The sequence below is a fragment of the Lepidothrix coronata genome, unplaced genomic scaffold (genome assembly GCF_001604755.1).
Source record: "Lepidothrix coronata isolate B3197 unplaced genomic scaffold, Lepidothrix_coronata-1.0 Scaffold94, whole genome shotgun sequence".
NCBI classification, from domain to species: domain Eukaryota; kingdom Metazoa; phylum Chordata; class Aves; order Passeriformes; family Pipridae; genus Lepidothrix; species Lepidothrix coronata.
Genome location: NW_016690274.1, coordinates 2,005,412 through 2,027,495, shown reverse-complemented (window position 1 = coordinate 2,027,495; position 22,084 = coordinate 2,005,412). Strand labels below are relative to the sequence as shown.

General features: G+C 37.0%; 1 protein-coding gene across 1 annotated transcript in view; it reads right to left on the bottom strand.

The window, feature by feature from the left end:
* Positions 1 to 1,352: 1,352 nt before the first annotated feature.
* The window catches only part of SYNE1 (spectrin repeat containing nuclear envelope protein 1), a 306,473-nt gene continuing 285,741 nt past the window's right edge, over positions 1,353 to 22,084 (bottom strand). The window contains exons 137-146 of the mRNA XM_017821972.1: positions 21,358 to 21,426; positions 19,259 to 19,401; positions 18,282 to 18,408; positions 16,924 to 17,135; positions 15,247 to 15,447; positions 14,780 to 14,908; positions 14,200 to 14,412; positions 13,116 to 13,205; positions 11,205 to 11,263; positions 1,353 to 4,508 (exon numbers count right to left, since the gene is read on the bottom strand). Of these exons, the coding sequence (XP_017677461.1) occupies positions 4,268 to 4,508; positions 11,205 to 11,263; positions 13,116 to 13,205; positions 14,200 to 14,412; positions 14,780 to 14,908; positions 15,247 to 15,447; positions 16,924 to 17,135; positions 18,282 to 18,408; positions 19,259 to 19,401; positions 21,358 to 21,426 (1,484 nt within the window). The 3' untranslated portion in view covers positions 1,353 to 4,267. The remainder of the gene's footprint in view (positions 4,509 to 11,204; positions 11,264 to 13,115; positions 13,206 to 14,199; positions 14,413 to 14,779; positions 14,909 to 15,246; positions 15,448 to 16,923; positions 17,136 to 18,281; positions 18,409 to 19,258; positions 19,402 to 21,357; positions 21,427 to 22,084) is intronic.

The window sequence follows — 22,084 nt, the reverse complement described above, 5'->3', positions numbered from 1 at the left end:
TCTGGAATGATATATTAAGCAGCACCAAACAATAGATGTTGCAGCTTTCAGTTCCTATCTGCTTTTAGATCAATCATTTAACATAATTCAGATTTCTATCATTTAGTAGGCCTTAGCCTATGACAAATTTTCAGTGCTTCAGCTAGGAGTTATTAATTTCATTTTATCTTGTTTCACAGATTTTTATCTATGGCTTTCTGGGAAGACACATTAATTCTCTAAATCATTCCTATTTATTTATTTATTGAGGAATATTATTAGAACATTCAAATGTTCTTAATATTCTTAAAACAAGCATAACTTCTCCCAAATATAGGTTTGACACCTATGTCTCTCTAGGTCTAATAATGGCCAAAGAGTGCAACAACAACAGAATTCAGCTGGCTGTAGTGCATTTCACAACATGCTGCCAAGGTTAAAAACATCCAGTACTTAGACTAGTTCCCTTATGTAGGGAATTCTGTGCCTATAATACAGACAAACCAGAAAACAAATGACGTCCTCCCTCCACCCCCTCCCTTACTTCTGAACTTAAGCAAACACTGTTTTAGATGAATTGTTCATTTGACTGCTGCAAGAGTTGAAAAATTTTATAACCAGACCATCCAGCTTAAACGAAACCTCACTGTGGCATTTTCTGCTCTTTTCTTTTCCATAAGTCATTGCTTTAAACACCAAATAAAATGTGACAAGTGCAGGAAAATGAGAAGATCAATGATCTCTTCTCTTGCTTAAGAATCTGCACTTCTTCTGTTTGACTCTGCTCTTATTTCCCAGAATCCTCCTACAGCTGCTACATCTTGATAGCATCTGTAGTTTGAAGGCTGTGAGCAACCAGTTTCTGTTATGCCTTTGAACACATTCACACACACACACACACTCTCAGATGCACATGATGATGATAAACATGTTGAGAGATACTATCAGATGTAAACAGATTTCTCAACCACAAATAGCACAAAACCGAGGGCCAGGGATGATTGCTCGTAAGACAATCCCAGCGGCTTTGTTCTTGTTCAGTAACCAGCTGCAGGAAAGCGTTCTAAGGAAGGAGAACGTGATACTGCAAGTGCTCACAGCATTTGCAGCAAAGCTGGAAAGGTGGCAAACCAGTGGCAAGAAACTACCAATCTGTAGCAGAAAGAAGCTATTATCACTGCTGGAACAGAGTGGGGTATAGGTAATGGGTATCATCATGCTCACAGCTATGAGGAATAAGGACATACTAGTTCTGCCAACTTCAGATCATTTGTACTCGTACCACTGTCAGATGTCTCTAAATATCACTTTGCAGCCTGCCTTCAGATTTGGTAAAGCACGGTCCACAAATGAAGCTCCACAAACAGATGCAGTAAGTTCAGAGCAAACTGTCCTCGTGGTCTTTTATTCTTATCAATATAAGCATAATGAGATAATGCTTGATATTACCGCATGGTCTGGAGTCACCAAGCAATCAGTTTCTGTTATGCTTTTAAACACCCACTAGCTGGAGGTGACTACAGGCCAATAAGCAAGGTTCAGAGTTGCAAGGTGTGTCAAGCTGCTGGGATGATTGTACCTCTACAGAAGCTACGGCATCTATTTACAGTAGAAAATAGGAACAAATACAATGTAGTAATGACCAGAGCTCTCCAAGACGCAGAGTGTACTTTCTCAGTGCTTGAACACATGCCTTCAACACAGATCCAGAGTTAGGCAGCTCTTGTACTGCCTTTCCTCATGCCTTGCAGCCAAGCCCAAGGCACATTACAAGAAATCAGCCCCTCATGTTTGCAGAGCCCAAGTAGGTAATGTGTTTCAGAAAGAGGGTAGATGTTGGGTTGCAGGCTTAGCACAGAGACAGACATCATCCAAACATCATTCAAATTTACCGCTCTTCCTTGTACTTTCCTCTCCCTCCTAACCAAATCCTTTCAAACCTCCCTGCCTCTCCCTCAGTTTTTACACAGTATAAGAAATTAATACAGGCCTCACCAGTGACTTTTTACCTGGTTCCTTCAACAGACTTTTATTCCCTAAGTTTATACTCATAGCTATCTAGCGCACTTTAGATAACATCTACTTCTATGAGAACACCAATAGTTGGCTGGAAAATGGGAGACAAAGTCAGGCTGAGATCCTTATTTCTCCCTAAATTAGTCCTTTTATTCTTTACAGTGTTTTCTTTTAAAAGAAAACAAAAATACATTTCAACAAAAAATTAACCACCAAACCCAGGGACTGGTTGATGAAAGGATGTCTAAAACATGCACAGACCTGGACTAACAGGTCTAGCAACCTACTGAATTATTCACATACATGCATCGATTACCACTCATTGAGTTATGTCACCAAAGAGAACAGTATCAGAAAAGAGAGGAGGGGTCAGTTTTATGCAGTATGTCAGGCCTGTTGCAAGTAACAGCCCATCCTTGTAGCCCAAATATGTGTTCCTTATCTTTGTCTACTCAGAATCAGTGATTATGGATACTAATCTAGCCTAGAATAGTTTCTGAACAGCAATGAAGGAAACTCAGCCTTGAAAAGAACACATACTTGTGTCAATCCAGACTTGGGTTCAGACACTGAAGACACTTTGTGAACATAAAAATCTTTTTCATGAAAATGTTAATGTTACACTTATCTGAACAGGAAGCTTTATTTTGGCTCTTCCAAATGCTGGAGTTCAGCTTGTGGTACTCTACCTCTGACCGCCCTGTCCTCATAACAACTCAAACAATGACATCCCAGAAAACTAATTCTATGTAAAAGCAACTAATGTGCTTCTGTTTTCTTCTGGCTTTTTTATTTCTGTTATGCAGGTCAATATATTCTAAGTAAAAATATTTAAGTCAAAAGAAAAATTCACACTGTGTGTTGTGGCTTCAAAAACCCCAAACTTATTAAAGAGCAGCAACTTAGAACACTGTTCTATATTTTTTTCATAATTGAAAAGAATCCCATTTTGGCAGAGTTCTGACTGATAAGCTGGGCAAAGTGCCACTGCGCAGACTGCAAGTTTTTTTCAGTATTTCTGGAAAATTTATGAGTCTTCAATTTGTCTGTTTTATTGCTATTTATGCTTATGTTTTGGTCATATTCCACTAGACTAACTATTAGTAAAACACAAACATCTATCTTGGTATTAAGCTGCTATGGAGAATATTATGAAGTTTCCAGTACACTCAATTGCCAAAGGTTGCACACGAGCACATACATAAACACACAGACACAGAGAAACAACACAGGGGAAGAAGCAGTTTGAAAAAAAGAAAAACCTGAAGTGATGAATCATTAATTCAAAACATGGACAGCTTTCAATATTAGCACAACTTCTAATGTCATACTCTCACGTGTATTCTACCTGTGTCAAGTTTTCCAGATTTTCTCATTCAAACATATACCTAATACCATTAATTTGTTACAGCATTTTTTAATTCTCTTTAGAAGTGCAGCATATGTGTGTCTTCTATTTTTTTTTATACCATACATATCTCATTCTAAACTTAGAGGATTCCATAGTTGTCATTAAAAAGAACGTAGACAAAATATTTTATGGTATCTATAATAAATGCAAAGAAATCAATACAAACAAAACTTGGCTTAGCAAACTGTACATACATAAATATGTTCTTTGTTTTTCAACTTGACATTCAACATTTTTCCTCATAAAAACTTTTACGATCTTATTTATTACATCCATTTTTTTAAACCTTAAAAAAGTGCTTCTCAGATTTACACCTTGTGCATCCAAAGCAAAAGTTAGAACACCATGCCTGAAACAGAAATCACAGGGAATAATACATTGCCATACAAGATTCTTTAAAACTGTATGTTACAAATGCTCTAAAATCTCTTTAGCATTGGTTATTTTGTATACTGTAGATACTGAGAGGGTATTTAACAAAGACTGGCTAATGGGCAGCACACAGGAAAGGATCTACAGTATCAAGTCCTTGGCTATGCATAGTACAGGGCAATGACCTGGATATAAAGTGGCTAAAAGATCCCAAATTCTGCACAGAAGGACATTTCCCTTGCACAGATCACATCCTGCTTAGTACCCAGGATGCGAGTATTGAAATGATGCTACTCAGGTAATAAGTTGTGCAGTTTGATACTGATACACTGATGTGTTACTAGCTGAGTGCCAGCAGAGAAAAATACGGGCACAATGGTTGCTACAGCAGACAGGTAAAGCTGCCACACTGAATCCTGTCACCCTTTAAAACCATCTTGCCTCCCAGCTAGCACTCCAGCAAGTCTCCCGCTGTCTCACAGGTCTCCTTCATAATGGAGGAGGACCATTCATGTATTTTAGCATGGGGTGGAAAGAGCGGGCAAAGTTGTTTGCCATAGCACAGCTGTAGTCCTCCTCGGTCATTGGCACCAGGCAAGCCAGCCCGATCAGGAGCAGCAAGAGGAGCTGAAGTGGCAGAGCAGCTCTGAGGACTCTGAGGAAGAAGGATGGGCACCACCACGCTGGCCCAGCCTCAGAAGGGGAGGAACCTGAGCCACCTCTTGTGGACCTGAGAAAAGAAGATAGGTGAATACACTAAAACATTACTGCAGCAGAGGTTGTCCTTGAGCATTCAACCTTCCTTGAAGGCTGGTTTACAAAATTTGTACAGACTTTGATTGACAACTGCAGAGGTATTTTTCACAGCACGTGCCATTTTCTAACACTCTTAAGAGACCCTATATTTCTAGAGTGGGTAGGAAAACATGAAATGATCACAACAGAAGGGGCTTTGTGACCCCATAGCCCCTTCATTAATTATGAGGAAGACTCTCCACTTGAAGCACTGTGCTATAGAGAAGGTGAAAATAGAAGTGGGCCACACCTGTCATATGTGTTCAGTACATGCTGTCTAAAAATGAAACCTTGTCTTTTAAAATGGCAGTTCCATTTGGTTTGCAGAAGTTTCTACATTTGTGTATGTATATTGTATAATGCATTGAGATTCAGTTACATCAATCTTCAGTCAATTAATACACCAATATGCAGGTAATGGGGACTCATTCTCTACAAAGTACATTGTATTTTGAATCTTGCACGGAATCAGCAGTTAAAATCTATCTGCTCAACTGATTTGACACCATCAGCTTCCAAGTGATTTTCTCCCTTGTGTCAATGGATCTGACTTGAAATGGCACATGTCTATCATATGTCTATGAGGCAGTAGAGATTTAACTCAAATATTTTCAAAGGGACACTTCAAATAAAGCACAAAAATCCAATCTATTAATGAAGAATAAAGACATAAATTTCACATTTTTCTTTTGGCTGAAACTGTCAAGAGTTCTAATATACAGATGACAGGTTTTGAGATAAGTGAATGACTGAAAAGAGTAAGTATGAAAGATAAAATCTGATGGTCTCAATGTACATGGAAAGGTACTGTATTTTAGCACTAGCCAAAAGTGGAAGAACTCAGAACCTTCAAGTAACTTGCTTCAAGAACTCTTAATTTAAGACATTATGTCACAAATTTTGCCTCAGATGTGTTGCTATAAAATGTTCACATGGTTCATATGATTATAAGGCCTCAGAAAACCTATGGTTTCCTAGAGTTTAAGAGATAAAAATGCTCATAATGTGGAGTGGGAGATCCCCAGTGAAGCACGTAGGGAGTGATGGTTCCTTAGTGCTTCCTTGCCTTCCCCTTCTTTTAATCCTATCTACCAGGATTAAATTTGAATATGTGTGAGGAAGCATTGAAAAATGAAAATATCCTCTTCAAAACAATACCAGGTTTAGTAGGGATCCCCTTGCCACATGCTCAGAACAGAATTACTTCTTTTCTTGTTTATATATGTGTAGCACCCCACAGAGAAGACTTCCAAAAAGCCAGACAGATTTGGTAAAGTTCAGACGACCAAGAGATAAACACTCAGGTATGCTAAATTATTAACTTGAACTAAATAGCCCAGGAAGGAGTGATGATCAAAATATCGTACCTTGTGTTGTTTGAATCCATGCTATTGTAGCCCAGATGGAAAGCTGCTTATCACATAACGTAAGATCATGTATTGTAAAGAACATATTGAAAGGATATGGCACATTTAACAGCATCAGAGCATTCCATATTAAAGCTCAATTAGATCAGGACTTCCACTGTCGGACAATGCCAAGACAGAAAGTTAATGGACTGAGGTAGGAACAAAGGGAACAAGGAGTGCTTAATTACCTTCCAAGCATTTGATTGCACAGTCTACCTATTTATAAGGCTATCATTGTATAAATGTTGTTAATCTCAATGAAAAAAAGGCCAGATTTCTGCAGTTGGTAACTGCTGTTTGATAAAGAGTGAAGTCTCAATTTTCTTCACTGCCTCAGAGTTATTCTGGGGCAACATTGGGTGTCAAAAGGTGAATTTCCAAAAAGTGGAATCAAAAGGGGGCAGATAAAGTTAGCACGTAATTTTTCTTTTCTTTTGATTATGACTTTAGCAGCACAATCCAGTACTTTTTGCTTTTTGTTTTACCAAAAAAAGAAGAAAGAATGGTATGTTTAAGCTGCATGGCTGAACTCAACAAGGAACATAAACTTTCTTTCAAAAATTAAAACAATTCATGTCAAAGCACTTTTTCTGCAGTGAAGTAGGGTATTGAAGAACAATGCTGCATGGAAACAATTAAACAAGCAAATAATGAAACATTACAAAAACATTTTTAGAGGGGGAGTTATAAAAAGGCTGAGTGCTGTACTGCCTGTGTTTACTGCAGGTACGACTGCCTCTGTAATCTACATAATTGGCTGAAAAATGGAATGGCTCAGCTTAGAGTGTTTAATGGATTTGGTAAGCAGAGATGGTTAAAAATATACATTGTTAATAAAAAAGATTCACTATTCTTAAGGGCTAGAACTCCTATTTAGTCTAGCAGGAGAAGGGAAAGCTGAAGTACTATATGCCACTTCAGAGAAAAATGTAATTTCTTCTCCTTGAGCTTGCCTCTTTAGCTGTCTCTCTTCTGACTGCTCCTCCATTTGTCACACTGTAAGGAAGGAAGGAAGTAAGGCCATCTGCTACTCACTCCGTACACAATTCCTACTAAGTAGATAAGAGAGAAGCACAGCTGCAGACCTAGCTAACAGTAATCTTCTTCATGTCAAGAAATCTCAAATATTAACCTAAGTGCAAGCAGTAGTTACCCTTACTTTTGGAGTTTGTAAAGCAAGTGATATTGGAACTCTTTTCAACTATTTTCTAAGCATTTCAAGAGAGGAGAAGCTAATTTATCAGGCTACAGATAGAATGGTCAAAGTGAACTTTAATTTCAGCTCAGAGGAGAACCTTCTTTTAAAGATGATTGATATTTTTTTCCCTAGGAATATATGGTTGAAGTAACCTATCTGTATTGCAGTATGTATCTGAAAGATTTTCAAAAAGGAATTTATCATTCAAGTGAAGCTGATAGGAATAAATAAAGGAAGTTTAATGGTAAGTGACTAATTGAATGCAGACAACAGGCTTATATTGAAAGAGGCACTGCTGGGCTAGTAGGATGTTATTACTGGAGTTAATCAAGAATGAGTTTTAATTTAATATCTTTATGAAAAGACTATTGCACAAAATATAAGAACAGTAAATTTCATCTGTATGATGACAGATGCTGAAGGTCTTTGCAAATACCAAAGAGGATTGGCTTCTTGAACAGAAAAAAAAGTGGATGAATCCAATAGGTTCAAGAAATAGTTCAAGGAGTTTAAGATTATAGTACATAAGGTAGCAATAAAAACTTCTGATATAAATTTGGAAGTTCACACTCTAAAGATAATGAAGAGATGCAAGAGTTTTTTAACGCAAGATAGTCAGAAATCAATAATGTGGCTTTTGAATAGCTGTGAAAAGGGAAAAAAGAAATTTTAGAATATATTTCAGTTCAAGCTTTACAGAAGATCAGAGAAGTTGTTTTAAAGATGTTCTATAAGGCCCTAATCAGATCTCACCTGGAACAGTTTGTATCATTTTGGTTAGCATACTTCTGGAAGATGAATTCAAACTTACAAAAGCTTAAAGATGTAAAAAAAATGGAGTATTTCTCTTATGAAGAGCTGAGCTTACTGATATATCACCCAAGAGACACTAAAACTGCCTTTTATATAATAGTGCAGAACAGACAGAAAAAAGGGTGAACCATTGTTAAAATGAAAGAAGGGATAATGTTGGCACAAAACCAAACTACTACATCTAGTAGCCATGGATATTTTACAGGTGGAAATGATTGTTCTTCCAGAAAATCAGAGAAATTAAATTTGATAGCAACCTCTACTGAAATTTTTGCTCCCTTGGATTTTAGAAGAGTGGAGTTTTGAAGGAAAAAGTGTGATGCTACGCCCACAGGAGCAGGCAATGAGTCCTCTTGGTGGCCTAAGAGACTTTGTAGGAATATCCTTATTTGGCTGCATTCTCACTTCGAGACTTCAATTTTCTCCCTAGATCTCAGCATCACATCACCCCAACTTTAGATCTGGTTTACCCTGCAAAGAAGATGAATATGTCTATCTCAAGAGCAGTTAAACATGAAGTCTAAGTAACCAGGTCTAAGTGAGAGTATGGGAGATAACTGTGAGAGAAAAACATGGCAAGCCAAGCCCAAAAAACGTATTTGAGCTACTGTGTGGCAATGACCGCCATTTTATGGGCAAAGACCCAGAGAATGCTGGGCTTGGTCTGCTCCAGGAACAGCAAGTGACCTTTAAAGATCCACTAGCCATTTGGGGAGGCTTGGGGAGAGCAGGAAATGGAGGCTGGCACTATGGCACCAAGATTTTAACAGAGCTGCTCGAAAGAGACTCTGAGCAAACTGAACTGCTATTTTAATCTTCTAACATTTTAATCACTTAAAAAAAATTCACATGCACAGATTCAGGTTTACACTTATGACAGCTCTATTAAACTGGTGAGGAAAGATGAGTTGCTTCTTGGATTTGCTTTTCCCACCTAGCACATGATTACTAATACCTCTTGGATGAAATTTTACTTAAATCCACAATGTAAAATCTTGTTTAAGCTTGTACTTAAGCTTACCTTGCTAAGCTTACTTTACTTAGCATCACACTAAGTATGCTTGTCTTCTTGCTGTGACGGAGAAGGGAAAATGATATCACACTTGTTATACACGAAAACATGGTCTCTCTAATTTTTTAGATGAATTTTCCTTCACAACCTCTTGTGTGATAGACCTTTTAAGATTAACTTTATTTCTCCTTTATACTGAACTCTAACAGGGTTTGCTGATCCAGTGCAAGATCAAACACAAGGTACTCTGATCAGAGGCATGTCAAAATATTAAAGAACATAGTGACAGCTTGTACCGCATTATCAGTTAAAACCACATTATACATCAACCACAACCTGTCTGGCTTGCGCATTTGATTAAGTTTCCTATTCAGCAGTGACTCATTCGTATTCCATGCCTGTCTAAATGACAAATTGAACATTGTGTTGTACTGCTACAAGATGTGTTAATAAACAGTGCTGGAAAGACTTGATCTGGAAGGTGCCGCACCAATGCCACTGCTAGAACAGAGGCTGATCTCAAAGCTGCAAAGCACTGCTAGCTGCTCTTCGAGCCAGTGGCTCATACCTACAACCAGAAACCTCAGAAGGTTGGCAGAAGTGGTTTGATTACACAGGAGAGTGGAAAAGCACACACAATATGTTTCTTGAGGACAACGGCGCTAGTGCAAGCATGCTGATCTGTCAAAGACATCTTCCACTCCTCTTAGATGTTAATGGCTGCAGAGTAAAGGCCCTCTCCTCCCTTTTTCCCTCCCCACAAGAAACAAAATGCCGAGTCTCATAGCAGACTGGAACTGAATAATCATTTTCTTCCATCAGAAAGGAAGGTGGAGTTTATACACGTCCCCTGTTTTCTGTGTGGTTTCCCTATGTTTCAAAGGAAAAAAAAAAACAACCTAAAAATAGGCAGCTTCTTAGTGTCAGTGGAAGCAGTAAAAGATACTCTATTTGCTCTATCTGTCATGTGGTTTTGCAACTATGCCACTTTACTCACAGTCACTAACTACACCTGTAAAGCAAAATTTTTTAAAGTGTTTATGTAAATATCTACATGATAAGTAGTTTTACTCTTTACTTCATTTATATTTGAGAATAACTTTGCTGAATAAATTCTTGGTTTTGCTCATAAAAAAAATCTTAAGGTTTTTTTTGTCTGCTTGTTTATTGCTCAATTACTATTAAGTGTAGCGTCCCCTTCTTTCAAACATAAAAGCTTTCACTTTAATTGGACTTCTTCAAAAAACAGATTAGGTAGTTTTTAATATGTAGAGAATAAATGAGATTTAGGTTAAATGAGATTTATTATTAGATTTAATAAGAATAAATATATTTTAACTTCGTAATTCTAGAGGCTAGTAAACTGATCAGTGAAAGAGTGAAGGTACACACATCACACTGACAACAACAAGAATGCAGAAGCACTGTTAGCTGCAGAGATGACAGGTTGCTGAAGACACGGTGGAAAGCAAAAAGCTGTAGCAGCAAGCCTGCTCTCTACTGGTCAGAGAGAGATGGGGCAGCGCTCCTCGCGGAGCAACACATGGATGCAAGCACTTGGCAAGTCATGGCAATGTTAGCATGTTATATTGCAGTCATCTTAGGAGGGGAGAGAACGTGATCCCAAATCTCAGTAACCTCAAATTCTGACTTTTAATTTTGAGTCTGAAGTATTGAAAACCCACAAACTGAACGAAACGTTTCAGGGGGAAAAAAAAAGAAATAAAGAAAAGGATGTTAGTATATCTCATCCAGATCTGTGGGTTTTGTGAATTCTAGAATATGGCATTGGCCTATAACCTCCCTTAATTTAATATTTAGAGGTAAAGAGGATGATAAAAAGTGTTTGCCATGAACCTACTGGAATTTCTGTTAAATCACGCCAAAATAAAATAATCATTAAATGTCATGACTGTAAACACACACTCACCCTGATCAGGCATATAAAAAATAAATGTTGATTAACTTCGGTGAAGAAAAAGCTGTAGGTGTCCAAGGATTAGCCCGTATTTATATTTAACAAAGAATTTGAAGTAATTGAGAGCCCCTTTTGTCAAACTATCAACAAAAGGGAAATTTTCACTTGTTTAAGTCCTGACCACCTGAGGAAGTTGGTGTGGACTGAGAGGAATCACGGCCAATTTCCATCATCCTCTTGGTGTTCTAGAACAGAGTGCGGAAACCAGGAGAATAAGGTACCTGCTATGTGGACTGCTGACAGAGGGTCCAGGCTGTGAGAGACTACATTTGCCCCGTGGCTGTTTGCAATGAACAGGGGGTAAAGAAAGAAGAATGTTCAGTCCAGGCAAATAAAGACAAGCTACTGATGAAACTAAATTAAAAGTGCAGCAAAGGAAACATAAAAAAAAAAAAAAGAATCAAATGAAGTGACCAATACCCATGAACCAAGGAAACTGGCTTTTCTTTGCACCTATGAGTATGAAAATTATTGGACCATATCCAGTGAACTCAAAAATAACAGTTTAGTCATTATGTTTATGGAACAGTAGCTCCGGATTTAAAAAGACATCACTAAAAATTTAGCTCAAATAATTTGTAATATGAAATAGAGAAAGTCTTATTAAGTTGAATATTTAAAAATATATATATTTCAAAATGCATATGTACAAAATTAATATTCTCAAGGAAAAAAGGTCCAAGGGCCTCCTTTGACAAGTCTGGCCTCTCCTCCACCCCACAATTTTGAAGGTCAAATAACTGTATGTGCATTCCTGCACTCATAACTATATGCTGGAATATTCAATGTAGTTAGATGTTTATAATTCAGACTATATTTTTTGTATTAATATTTATTTATTTAGCATCAGTATATTTGGCAATGAAATTCCAAACAGTATCACTTCAGTGTTCAAGATTGTGGGTGCAAAATCTAGAAGTTTGAAAACTAGACTCAAGGAATCATACAACTTAGCTACACATTATGGACAAAAATGAAATTTTGCTATATATTATGGACAAAAAAAACCCAACAAAAAATGTAATCACATACATAAACACTAAAAAATTAGAGACAGACAAATCCTTATTAAATGTTAAGATGAAAGCTATCATAATTCTACATACTCTTTAGACAAAGATTTTATGGTAAAATACTTCTCCATTTCCTGTAATGGTCAGGCATCCTTAAGTTAAATCTGTGATATCAGAGCTTTTATTAATTATTTTAGTTTAAATTTAAAAGACAAAAACATTGACCTCTGAAATAAAATGTTAAGATGTATATTCTTTTTCCTTTTGAAAAGCCAGTATTCCTTTACATTCTCATACTAGCATCTAAAAGGAAACTAGTGAATGTAAACAAAAAATCCAAAAAATAAATCAATTTCAAGAGCGATAAATTTATCAAGACAGAACTCAGAAGCTTTACAAAAAAGTGCAAATGGAAAAACAAAACAAAACAAAACCAACCTGATTGTTTTAAGAACTAAGGAAAAAAGCAAAGTAATCAACCAATAGAATTGCAGAAAAAGACAAAATAATTGCAGTTCCAATTTGGGCTCAGAGTATGGAAGTGTTAAGTACTAGGCATGTATTGCTATATTTCTTGAATTTTGTGCCAGCGATGTAAATGGGCAACTCCAGAGTTGCCATCATAGCCATTGGTTAGGTCCTGTGCAACTAGCTGTTTTGAATAATGTTTTATGCCCTTCAGCTCTACTTAGCCATTCATCCAAAGTCTCAATAAGACCGTCTGCAACCTGCATCAGAAACGACAAAAAAACTTATTGAGATTCTTGATGAAGCAGCTCTGAAGAGAAGGCCAAACAGAAATGGAGGACTGATTATACCAGACAAGACCAGACTTTGGGGTGCTGCCATCACTAGAGCAAAATACAAGAGACACGACATGCCATACCATGGTAAACCAACCACACTGACAGCCCTGGTTTCAGATAGTATTTACGACTTCTGATTTCATGCAGGATGGGATATGCAGCAGGGTTGGGGAAAGCAGCTGTGTTTTGGTTTTGGTTTATGCCATTTCCTTTCCTAACAAGTGAGAAGGGGTGACTCCCAGCTGGCTAGAACTACTGTAGATATCTGAGGTCCCACCCAGGTGGTGGAAGAAAATACATGACATGAAATTACCGTTCTCTGTCTGCTTGGAGTGCTTCTTGCAGATACAGGACTCACTGAGCCTGATGTGTCTAATTCATCGGAGGACCATGAGGACAATTCCTAAAGTTCAGAGGGAATGCAGTTCAAAAATACAGCAACCAGCTGTTGAGGTAAGCAAACTAAAAATTTTATCCTGGTGAAATCCCAGCAGAGTTATTTCCAAGTTACTTCCAAGGCAAATAAAATAAATTAAGGCAAATAAGCTAAATTTTGTTACCAAATTTTAAAAGACTAAGGCATTACATGTACATGTTTTCTCTGTCAGCCCTGAAGGAAAAAAAAAGCAAACAGGTAGTTAAAACTTAATTTTTTAGGTGACATATTTTCCACCAAAGTCAATACAGAGGAAAAAGTTGTTCTTTACTGGCCTTTTAATTACAAGAAGAGGTTGTACCACCAAGGCTTTAATTAACAGGCAGAAATCCGTTAGAAGGAGGCAAGAGATGAGTTCTCACGCTTTATGCACTCTGCTAATCCAAGACTTTCAAAAAAACTAAAGGAAAACCCTGAAATCATTGTATCTGCTACTGCTGGCAAAGATGTGTAACTCCCTCTGAAATATCCTAAGATGCATGACAATTTGAAAAGATCTGGAGCATAGCTCAAAGCTTAGGAGACATATATGACAGACTTCTTATCCTAATACAGAATTTATTTTATGCTTTTTTTCTCTCTTTGACAGAGTTAGCATTATCTTCCTTTCCAATAACAACTGACACGCTCTAATTTTCAGTACTGCAACTAGAAAAATTATCTCATACTTTGCCAGTTGACTGATTCAGTAATAGCAGGAGAAACAAACCAATATATTCAATAATTATTGCTACACAAAATAGAAAAATTACCAAATTGAAAATCCCCACCATATCACAAGAGATATTTACATTCTGAAGTGTAAGATAACTTTATGATATTCAAGATTAAATGTTTACAATCTTGGTAAGTACTGCAAACAACTGAAACAGAGCAGCCAACAGCACTGATCAGAGAAAGACAGTCAAAACAGTGGGAAATGTGCCCAACAAACAGCAAAGAAGAAAAAGATGTGACTTACCAGTTGACTACTTGAAATGTCTAGAACTTTCTCTAGGTCTTTAATATGACGTATGACCTCTTTCAAGAGGAGCTTCAGTCTGTTTCCAATGACATGTACCTTTTCTTTGGCTTCCAGACAATCCTTGCCTTCAGCATTGACTAGCAATTGGCAAGACATATCTTGCAGTGACGCCACCTTCAACTGAGACTCCAGCAGTTCACGTCTGATTTGCTGTTGCCAAGGCAAACATCACATTTTTTTTTAATAGCAGTTAAAAAACCACTAAAAAACTAGAACTCACAAAGCCAAACGCTTGAAATTAATGAAATGGAAAGCAAAGAGAAGATATACAAATTTCTAATCTGACAGGAAGATATACAGCAACTTAACGGTTCCCTGAGATTTAACATCATGAGTTGTGCCAATAATGGAAGTGAGTGGTGTTTCCTTCCAAAGTTAAGTTGGTTACTGACACTGGTCCCACAGCTCTGTGTTAGCATGCAACGTACAGTGCTAACCCTCAAGAGAAAGATAAATCTGATTAGGTGTTTTTCTTGGTGATGTGTTTTGGGAGAAAAAGGGGTGATTATTTTCCTACCAGCAAAAGTCTATGATGATCCTGCAGCATTTCAGAGTCCAGGTTTGGATTGATGGGCACAATCTCATTTTTTCTTCTGTCAATATTCTCCAACCAAAGCAGCAAACTATGGCTCAGTTCATGGAAATCCTGCAAGCAATGAGTGATAATTTTAACAGGGTAGCAAAATATTCCAGTCGAATTCAGGGTTTTAATTTATCCTCTGATAGGTCCAACTAGCTAAATAAGTTAAAAGGAAGTGTACAATAAACTACTAGAATATTATTCCAGAGAGAACATATTTAGAAAATCTTGGGCTGGAAATACATGTTTCACATAGTGCAGGTGTATTTTTCAGAAAAACAAATGCAGAAGACGTATTTTGGCTTACATGGGCAAGTTTCAGACTGGAAAATGAGCAGGTAACAAAATGGTTTATATTTTCAATATGTGGGATAATGACAACTTAAAATAAGCACAGTACAGACCTGGCACTGCATTAACGCAGCCTGCAATGAGTTGCGCCACTCTTCGATCATACTGCATACATGCTCCCAGCGCATGTTCATCTGAGACAGGCGTTCTTGAAGCTTCTTACTCTCTTCACTGTCAGATTGAGTGAACTCTGAGCTGCACAGATTGATGGATAAGACGATTGCTTTGCGGTTATCAATTGCTTTCTGCAGCTCCTTGATGATAAGAGAAAGTGGGACAAGGGAGGAAGCAATGGAAACTGGTAAAACATGTGACTTTCAGAAAAAAACAAGTAGAGAAGGCACCACAAGAATGCAATGATTTGCCATCAGCAGCTGCAGAAAGGTATCTTACTGTAAGAGATTTTTAATCTGGATATGAGATTTCTGTGCTCACTCTGTGACTCTGCAAATGTTCATTCTTTAACATCTACTAAAATTTTACTGTGAGCATAAACAAGAGCAAGCCAATTAAACTTGTAAAGTCTTAAAGGCCTGAAGTCATAGTTGAATTTTAAAGGTCTGGCTCACGTTTCAGATATTTTAAAGACAGAGTAGGTCAAGCAAAATTTAAAGACACGTAAGACAACTGTACTTTAGCTCATAATAAAACTTTTGCCCTCATGTCTCAGTTTTGCTGATAAACATAAAAACCAACATGTTTTCAAGTGGAAACTGCTGTCAACAGTATTTTAAAATAAAAGCTTTTACTGAGAGAAAAGAAAACATACAAGGAGTATAAACAACTTCAATTTATAGAAGCACAACTTGTATATAAACTGACTTGTTTACACTGGAAAGCACAAAAGAAACTCCACCTCTTTCTGTTTGGAGGGTAGTAATGGGCTTTCAAAGAGTGGGTGAGATAACAGAATTCTTATGAAATGCCCCCTTTTCCAACTACTTTACAGCATTTACGTAAAAGAACGATGTCACAGTGACCTTTGTAGTACTTATGGCAGCTATATTTGGATTACACTAATATGCTTTAGATGGATCACTGCTGGAAGCAGTCATCTTTACTATCTGGTCACCTCATTCCTACCATGAAGCACAGTGCATTTTGACACTGGGTCCCATATTTTTGTGCCCATGCTTATAAGATACTAGTAACTGAATGTGAAGTTGTGGACCACCATGTATGAAGATCTTTATAGCTATAAAATATACAAGAGAGATGAAAAAGGTAGCATTCAGATTCTGATGAACCTGAGATGACAGGAGAAGAAAAAGTAATGTTGCAAAGTGACATCAAATTTTTCCTATGTTGTACTGGTGACACTGGGTAGGCTACAACCCCTTTGGACACTTTCACCTTCCTCCACACAAAGTAGTATGTCCCAGTGAGGCATTTCTTTTGAAGCAGACCAGTTTGAGTAGAAGAGAATTGATTTAACTTGGCACGCTTTTTGGGTTTTTTTATTTCATTGGGTTGGCTGACATCAGGAGTTATTGGTACATTATGGAATTATAGAATTCCACTGAATTACTATTTCAAAACTTCATTTGGATTGACAGTGGTACATTTTTCTGCCAAAAGGTGAATCAGAAAATCGCTTTTCCAGTTATTTTATTTATCAGCAGCAGCTTGCTATGTGGAACAAACCAGCTGCAATTATTGGCAACCTCTTCAACATACCTGTTGCACTGAGGTTTACAAGGTAACTCATGCAAAAGAGAAATAAAACTCACTTTTAGTTTTTTAATTCTGAGCTCAATAGTCTGTATGTCAGTACTGAGATCAAGGCGGCAAAGCTTCTCCAGTTCCTCTTCAGTTTCTCCCAGCCAAGCCCAGATGCTATTAAGGTCAGAGTTGAACTGCTGCCATTGCTGAAGGTTCTGCTTCATCCTCAGCTCCTTGCTTAGAGCTTGAGCCTGGATTAATTCCCATCTTTCAATTACACCTGGAATGACAAACGTCAAATTCAATAAAAGCAAAAAAAAAAAAAAAGGGCACTAGCTACACACACAATTGCATCAGTTGAATATGGTTCAAAACATGCTCCATGAAAACTCTAAGCCACAAACTCTAACCACGCTGAAAACTAAGTTAGATTGAAGAAAGTGATGTTTGAGAGAAAGAGTGAAGAACCTGGATGATTCTAGTCATCAGGCAATTTTATCACTTTCTAATGTCAGACTTCTATGAACATAAATAAGTTGATACATGCAGGTCTCTAAAACAGGTTATGCTGGCAATAAAAAAGACATCATAAATTAGTGTAAGTGCAAACTGGACAAGACATTCAAATATGTCTAACTAACCACACATATTTATTATTATTTTCATTGGTATTTGTGCGTATCATAATTTAATGCTCATACCTCACTATATTTGCCTAAGCTACTGCTGCTGCATTGCATAAACACCTGCACTAAAAAGAAATAAATTAGGGGCTATTTCTGCTATTAGTTATCTTGAAATGCTGTGGCAGAAGGACAATTACATCATTCCATCAACTTAAAATTTAAAAAAACCCCCAAACTCACAGCAAAATAAAAGAGACTGCATGGGTAGCATATCTTGCCAAGCTAGGAATGGAGATGATGCCTTTACAGTCTCTGGAATAAATCCATATTTTTACAATGCAATACCTCCTGTTCTACAGCTGATGATTGAAATTTGTCAAGTGACACTAAAATAAATTTCTTAACTGTAGGCAGATAATCTTAGAATTGAAAGTTATTATCAGAAGAAATAAATGCTGACTTATGTGTTTTGTACAACAATGTAAGCAACATTTTTCATCAGAAAACTTACAACAAAAATGCATTGCATCCACAGGGACTTTCTGAAAGGCTTAGGGTTATGCCTTATGATATGAAGAGGTTCTTAAAATGAACTTCTATGTCTAATCTTTTTATAGGGCATATACAAGAATACTTACTATTCCTTACTATTCCTAATAAAAGATGTTAAACAGAACATGGTAACAGACAGTCATGTAAATATATGTCAGTAAATAATACCAAGTGTTTACTTAGAAAAACTTTGCATGTTTGCTTCTTTTCAAAATTGCTTTTCATCAAATGAACTACATGTTACTTACCAGCTGTTTGTGTTTCAGTACTGTTCATGTTAATAAGTCCTGATAATTTTTCTTCTTCCTCCTTCAGTTTATTTCCAAGTCTTCTTACTGAGTCTATGCTTCCACTGCACTCACCTAGTAGTTTCATCTGTGTTAATAAACAAAAAATCCCTTTTCAATATGCACTGTACAGGACTAATTGCATGGACAATGCAAATTACAGTGCAACTTCCAGAAATTTCCAAAGGTAAGTTTAAGCGTGAAGAGAAAAACCTATTACTTTAACAATCTGTCGTGATACTATTAAAAAACGTATATGGAGAAGATAAAGGCTTAAAGTCAAAGTTCAGACTAAACAGAAATAACTCATGCAACTATGCCAAATTGTACTGGATGTCTTTAGGTGTCATCTTTTCTAAATGTTAAGACACTCTAGCAAAAACATTAGAAGATGCGATAAAGAAAATTAATCTAAATGTGGAAATATTACTATGCATCCAAGCAGCTAATTTTTAAATTCTGTCTGTACTAAAATTATTTGAATGACTTATAGAAAGATTCTTCTTCCAAGAAACCTCTCTGAGAAAGCTTTTTAATTACAGATTCCACATATGCAACCTTGCTTACATGATGCATGTTTATAATTCATTAGCAAGAGGAATACTGTGCCTGAAGCTATAAAACCTGCTTTTAAAAGCAGATGAATTTCAAACAAGGACATCATCATCAGGTGAACAAAAACGTGTGAGGAAGTACTTTGGGACATCTACAAAAATGTAATAAGAAAATAAATTCCTTAGAGTCACATTCCTGTAATCTCATGCTATTGTAAACACACTAATAACATAAACAACATTAGCATGTGGTTAAGGGTAGTAACCATGAGTAAATTTGAGAAGCAGTTATAGTTAATTGCTTTGTTGAAACAGCTATACTTCTCTCAATAGCAAAGCTAAGCTTAAAGTGCATATTTGACTTATGCTCCAAAATACACGCACATATCCTTTGTAAGTGGAATCGAGTTCTGGTCCTGTAGGTGTTTTGCTGCGGATGATGTTTTCTGTTTGCTGTATTTGGAAACGACTGGTGTCTAAGGCCTTGTCCAGCTGTCGGATACGTGCTTCCAGGGCTCCAGGTTCTCCTGTATCAAAACCAAAAAGAGTGACTGTCACCCAAATTTTTCTAAAGGTTTTTCTTTTCTTTGCCCAAGCAGAACAGATATCAGGAATACTATCTAGATTAGACAGTAAAGGAGAAACGTGGCTGCAGTAGTATGAGTGGTACAATGTCAAAGCGAAGTGGTAACTAGTTACGTTAGAGGGTGTTAGCAACCTTCAGCGGACTACACCAGTGAACGTGATTGCCATAAGCATACTATCAAAGAGTCCACAGTTTAAAGCAGGCTTGTAAATTATTCTGAAGGGACTTTTTCCCCATATTGAATGCCTCACCTTCCTTTAAGGGGAAAGTTCTCAGCAAAGCATACTCTAACCTCACTGATTTTTGAAAACACCTTGCTCCCTTCCACAAACATTCTCAAATAAAACCTTGTAACACAAATGCCCATTTGTATGACCTAAATCCGTGAGAAAATTTATCTTCATTTCTCTTTGTATTACCTTTCTCCACTAAAAAACAATGGAATTTCGATCTCCATGAAAGGATCCTATTGGTATACAATATTAAAGATTAAAAGCGACATACAAATGTTAAGTGATGCTGTTATAACCATATTCTCAAAATCCTTAGATGGCTGGACATCTTGAAGGCCTGCAGCAAGTAGTCAATAACTGATTTAGGCAACCACACTAAGCAGCAAAATGTATAGTATTTTTCCAATTAGGTATTTGACAAAGACTATGCTTAACATATCTGCAAGATGGTATTATTCATTCAAGCCATTTGGAACTTATACCTATATTTTTGAAGCAGGACTAACTTGTATTTTCCTTATAGAGGTCAGCTGAATTCGTGATATGAACTAGCTACAGATAACTCTAATGTGAAGCAGGCTGCAGCCTAGAGGACCACATGAGATCCCACTTATCCATATTCTATCACTGTGCCTGATTTCCATCTGTTTACAAAGACAGTTTGAATTTATTCATACAGACACAATTAAAAACATGCATTGAAAAGGAGAGCCTTCTGTCCATCTAATTAAAGAAAATGGAACCTCTTGGATGATTAATATTTTTGTTATATAAAACACTGCCTCACCCCAAATGGACAGGACAAAGTGCTCAATATGGCTTTTCCCTCACTACTTTCAAAATGTTCACAGGTCAGAAAACTAAATACATTTTCCATAAGTATTGGTATTACTTATACTCTTAATCAATTATAATATTATTTCACTAATTTGGGGAATTCATAAAAATGGACAGTGGACCTGAGGCTTGTGTCACAGATGCAAAGACTTCAATGTTTGCTATTTCAGATTTGCAATGAAGTAAAAATTTGAAAGAGAAGAACTGTGAAATCATGAGAAAATGTATTTGCAAGTGCATCTAACAAATGAAACAATAGGTTTAATCTTGTGTAAAAATATAATGAGAAAAGAAATAATTTTCCAATATACAAGACTATGATAAAGACACTGGACTACAGTACCTCAACTTCACATTTTTATCACAGGAAACTACAACTAACCTAAAAGTGTGTATCTACATGATAATCCAAGCTGTGGCTGTGTTAAAAAAAATAAATGCAAACCTGAAAAATTAGGATTTGCTCTATAACTTTTCCTTCAGCCTTAATCTTTATAGAAAATACTCTTCTCTCAGAGATGTAACAATGTATTAAGTCCCATTGAGAGACTAGTCAGATAAAGACTAGTCAGATCAGTTTAGTCCAATTAGCCAAGGTGGGAGGGCTAATACTTCAAGCATCATTGTTTCATCCATGCACCTAATGATACCTTTAAGCGCAGTAGTAAAGCAGGATAATTCTACGTTAAGACGCCAATGCTGCCACGTAAGAAATATTTATATTGTAAGTTGTGGTAAGATAGAAGATGCCAAGAGAAGAGAAAGAAGTTATGCTTTTGCACTGTGGCATTTGTATCTGGCTATGCTTAGTCTTTTAGGATGCCTACCAGAGGTATTTCTGAGGGCGTTTTCTGTGAGTGTTACATAGGCCTCAAGAGTTTCAGGGATCTCTACATCTGAAAAAATAAAAGCACAGTCTAAATTGACGGGTCAGCAATGGCTGTCTCCTTACAGCAGGAGTCCTTTTCATAGGATGGAATATATAAATGCAAACATCCTCTCTGGAGAAGGAAAAAGATGAAGACTGAAACACATAGAGGCTGCTACAAAGTCAATATCCAGGCAAACCTGACTCTTTTCAGAGCAATGACCTGGAAAGCAAAAGGCAGCCACAAGATCAGAGTATAATACTCTAGTATGTCTTCCCCCACTACTAGCTGCATCTTGGCACTTTCACTTTTTAAGATTTATTACACAAAGCACACATTTAGAAAGGATTTCTGCATGGAAGAGCAAGACCCAAGATCCCACCTCAGACTAAACACTCAGTTGCTGGAGTCTTGCCTGGGTAAGGACTGAGTTAAGATTTTACTTAAATACTTGGCGATTTCATCTGTGGATCTCTCCCACATCATTTCTTCATCAGTTTGTTCTGCACTTCTTGCCATATCCAGTATAGTTTCATCTAGTCAGAATAACTTAGGATGCAGTGCTGTTACAGATGACATATCCCATCTGGCAGGCCACAAGCCTAAATACACAGCCAATTCCCTGTGATATTATACATGCCTTTGCCATTTTCCAGGGCTGTCATCATCCAGGAAACCCCATCAC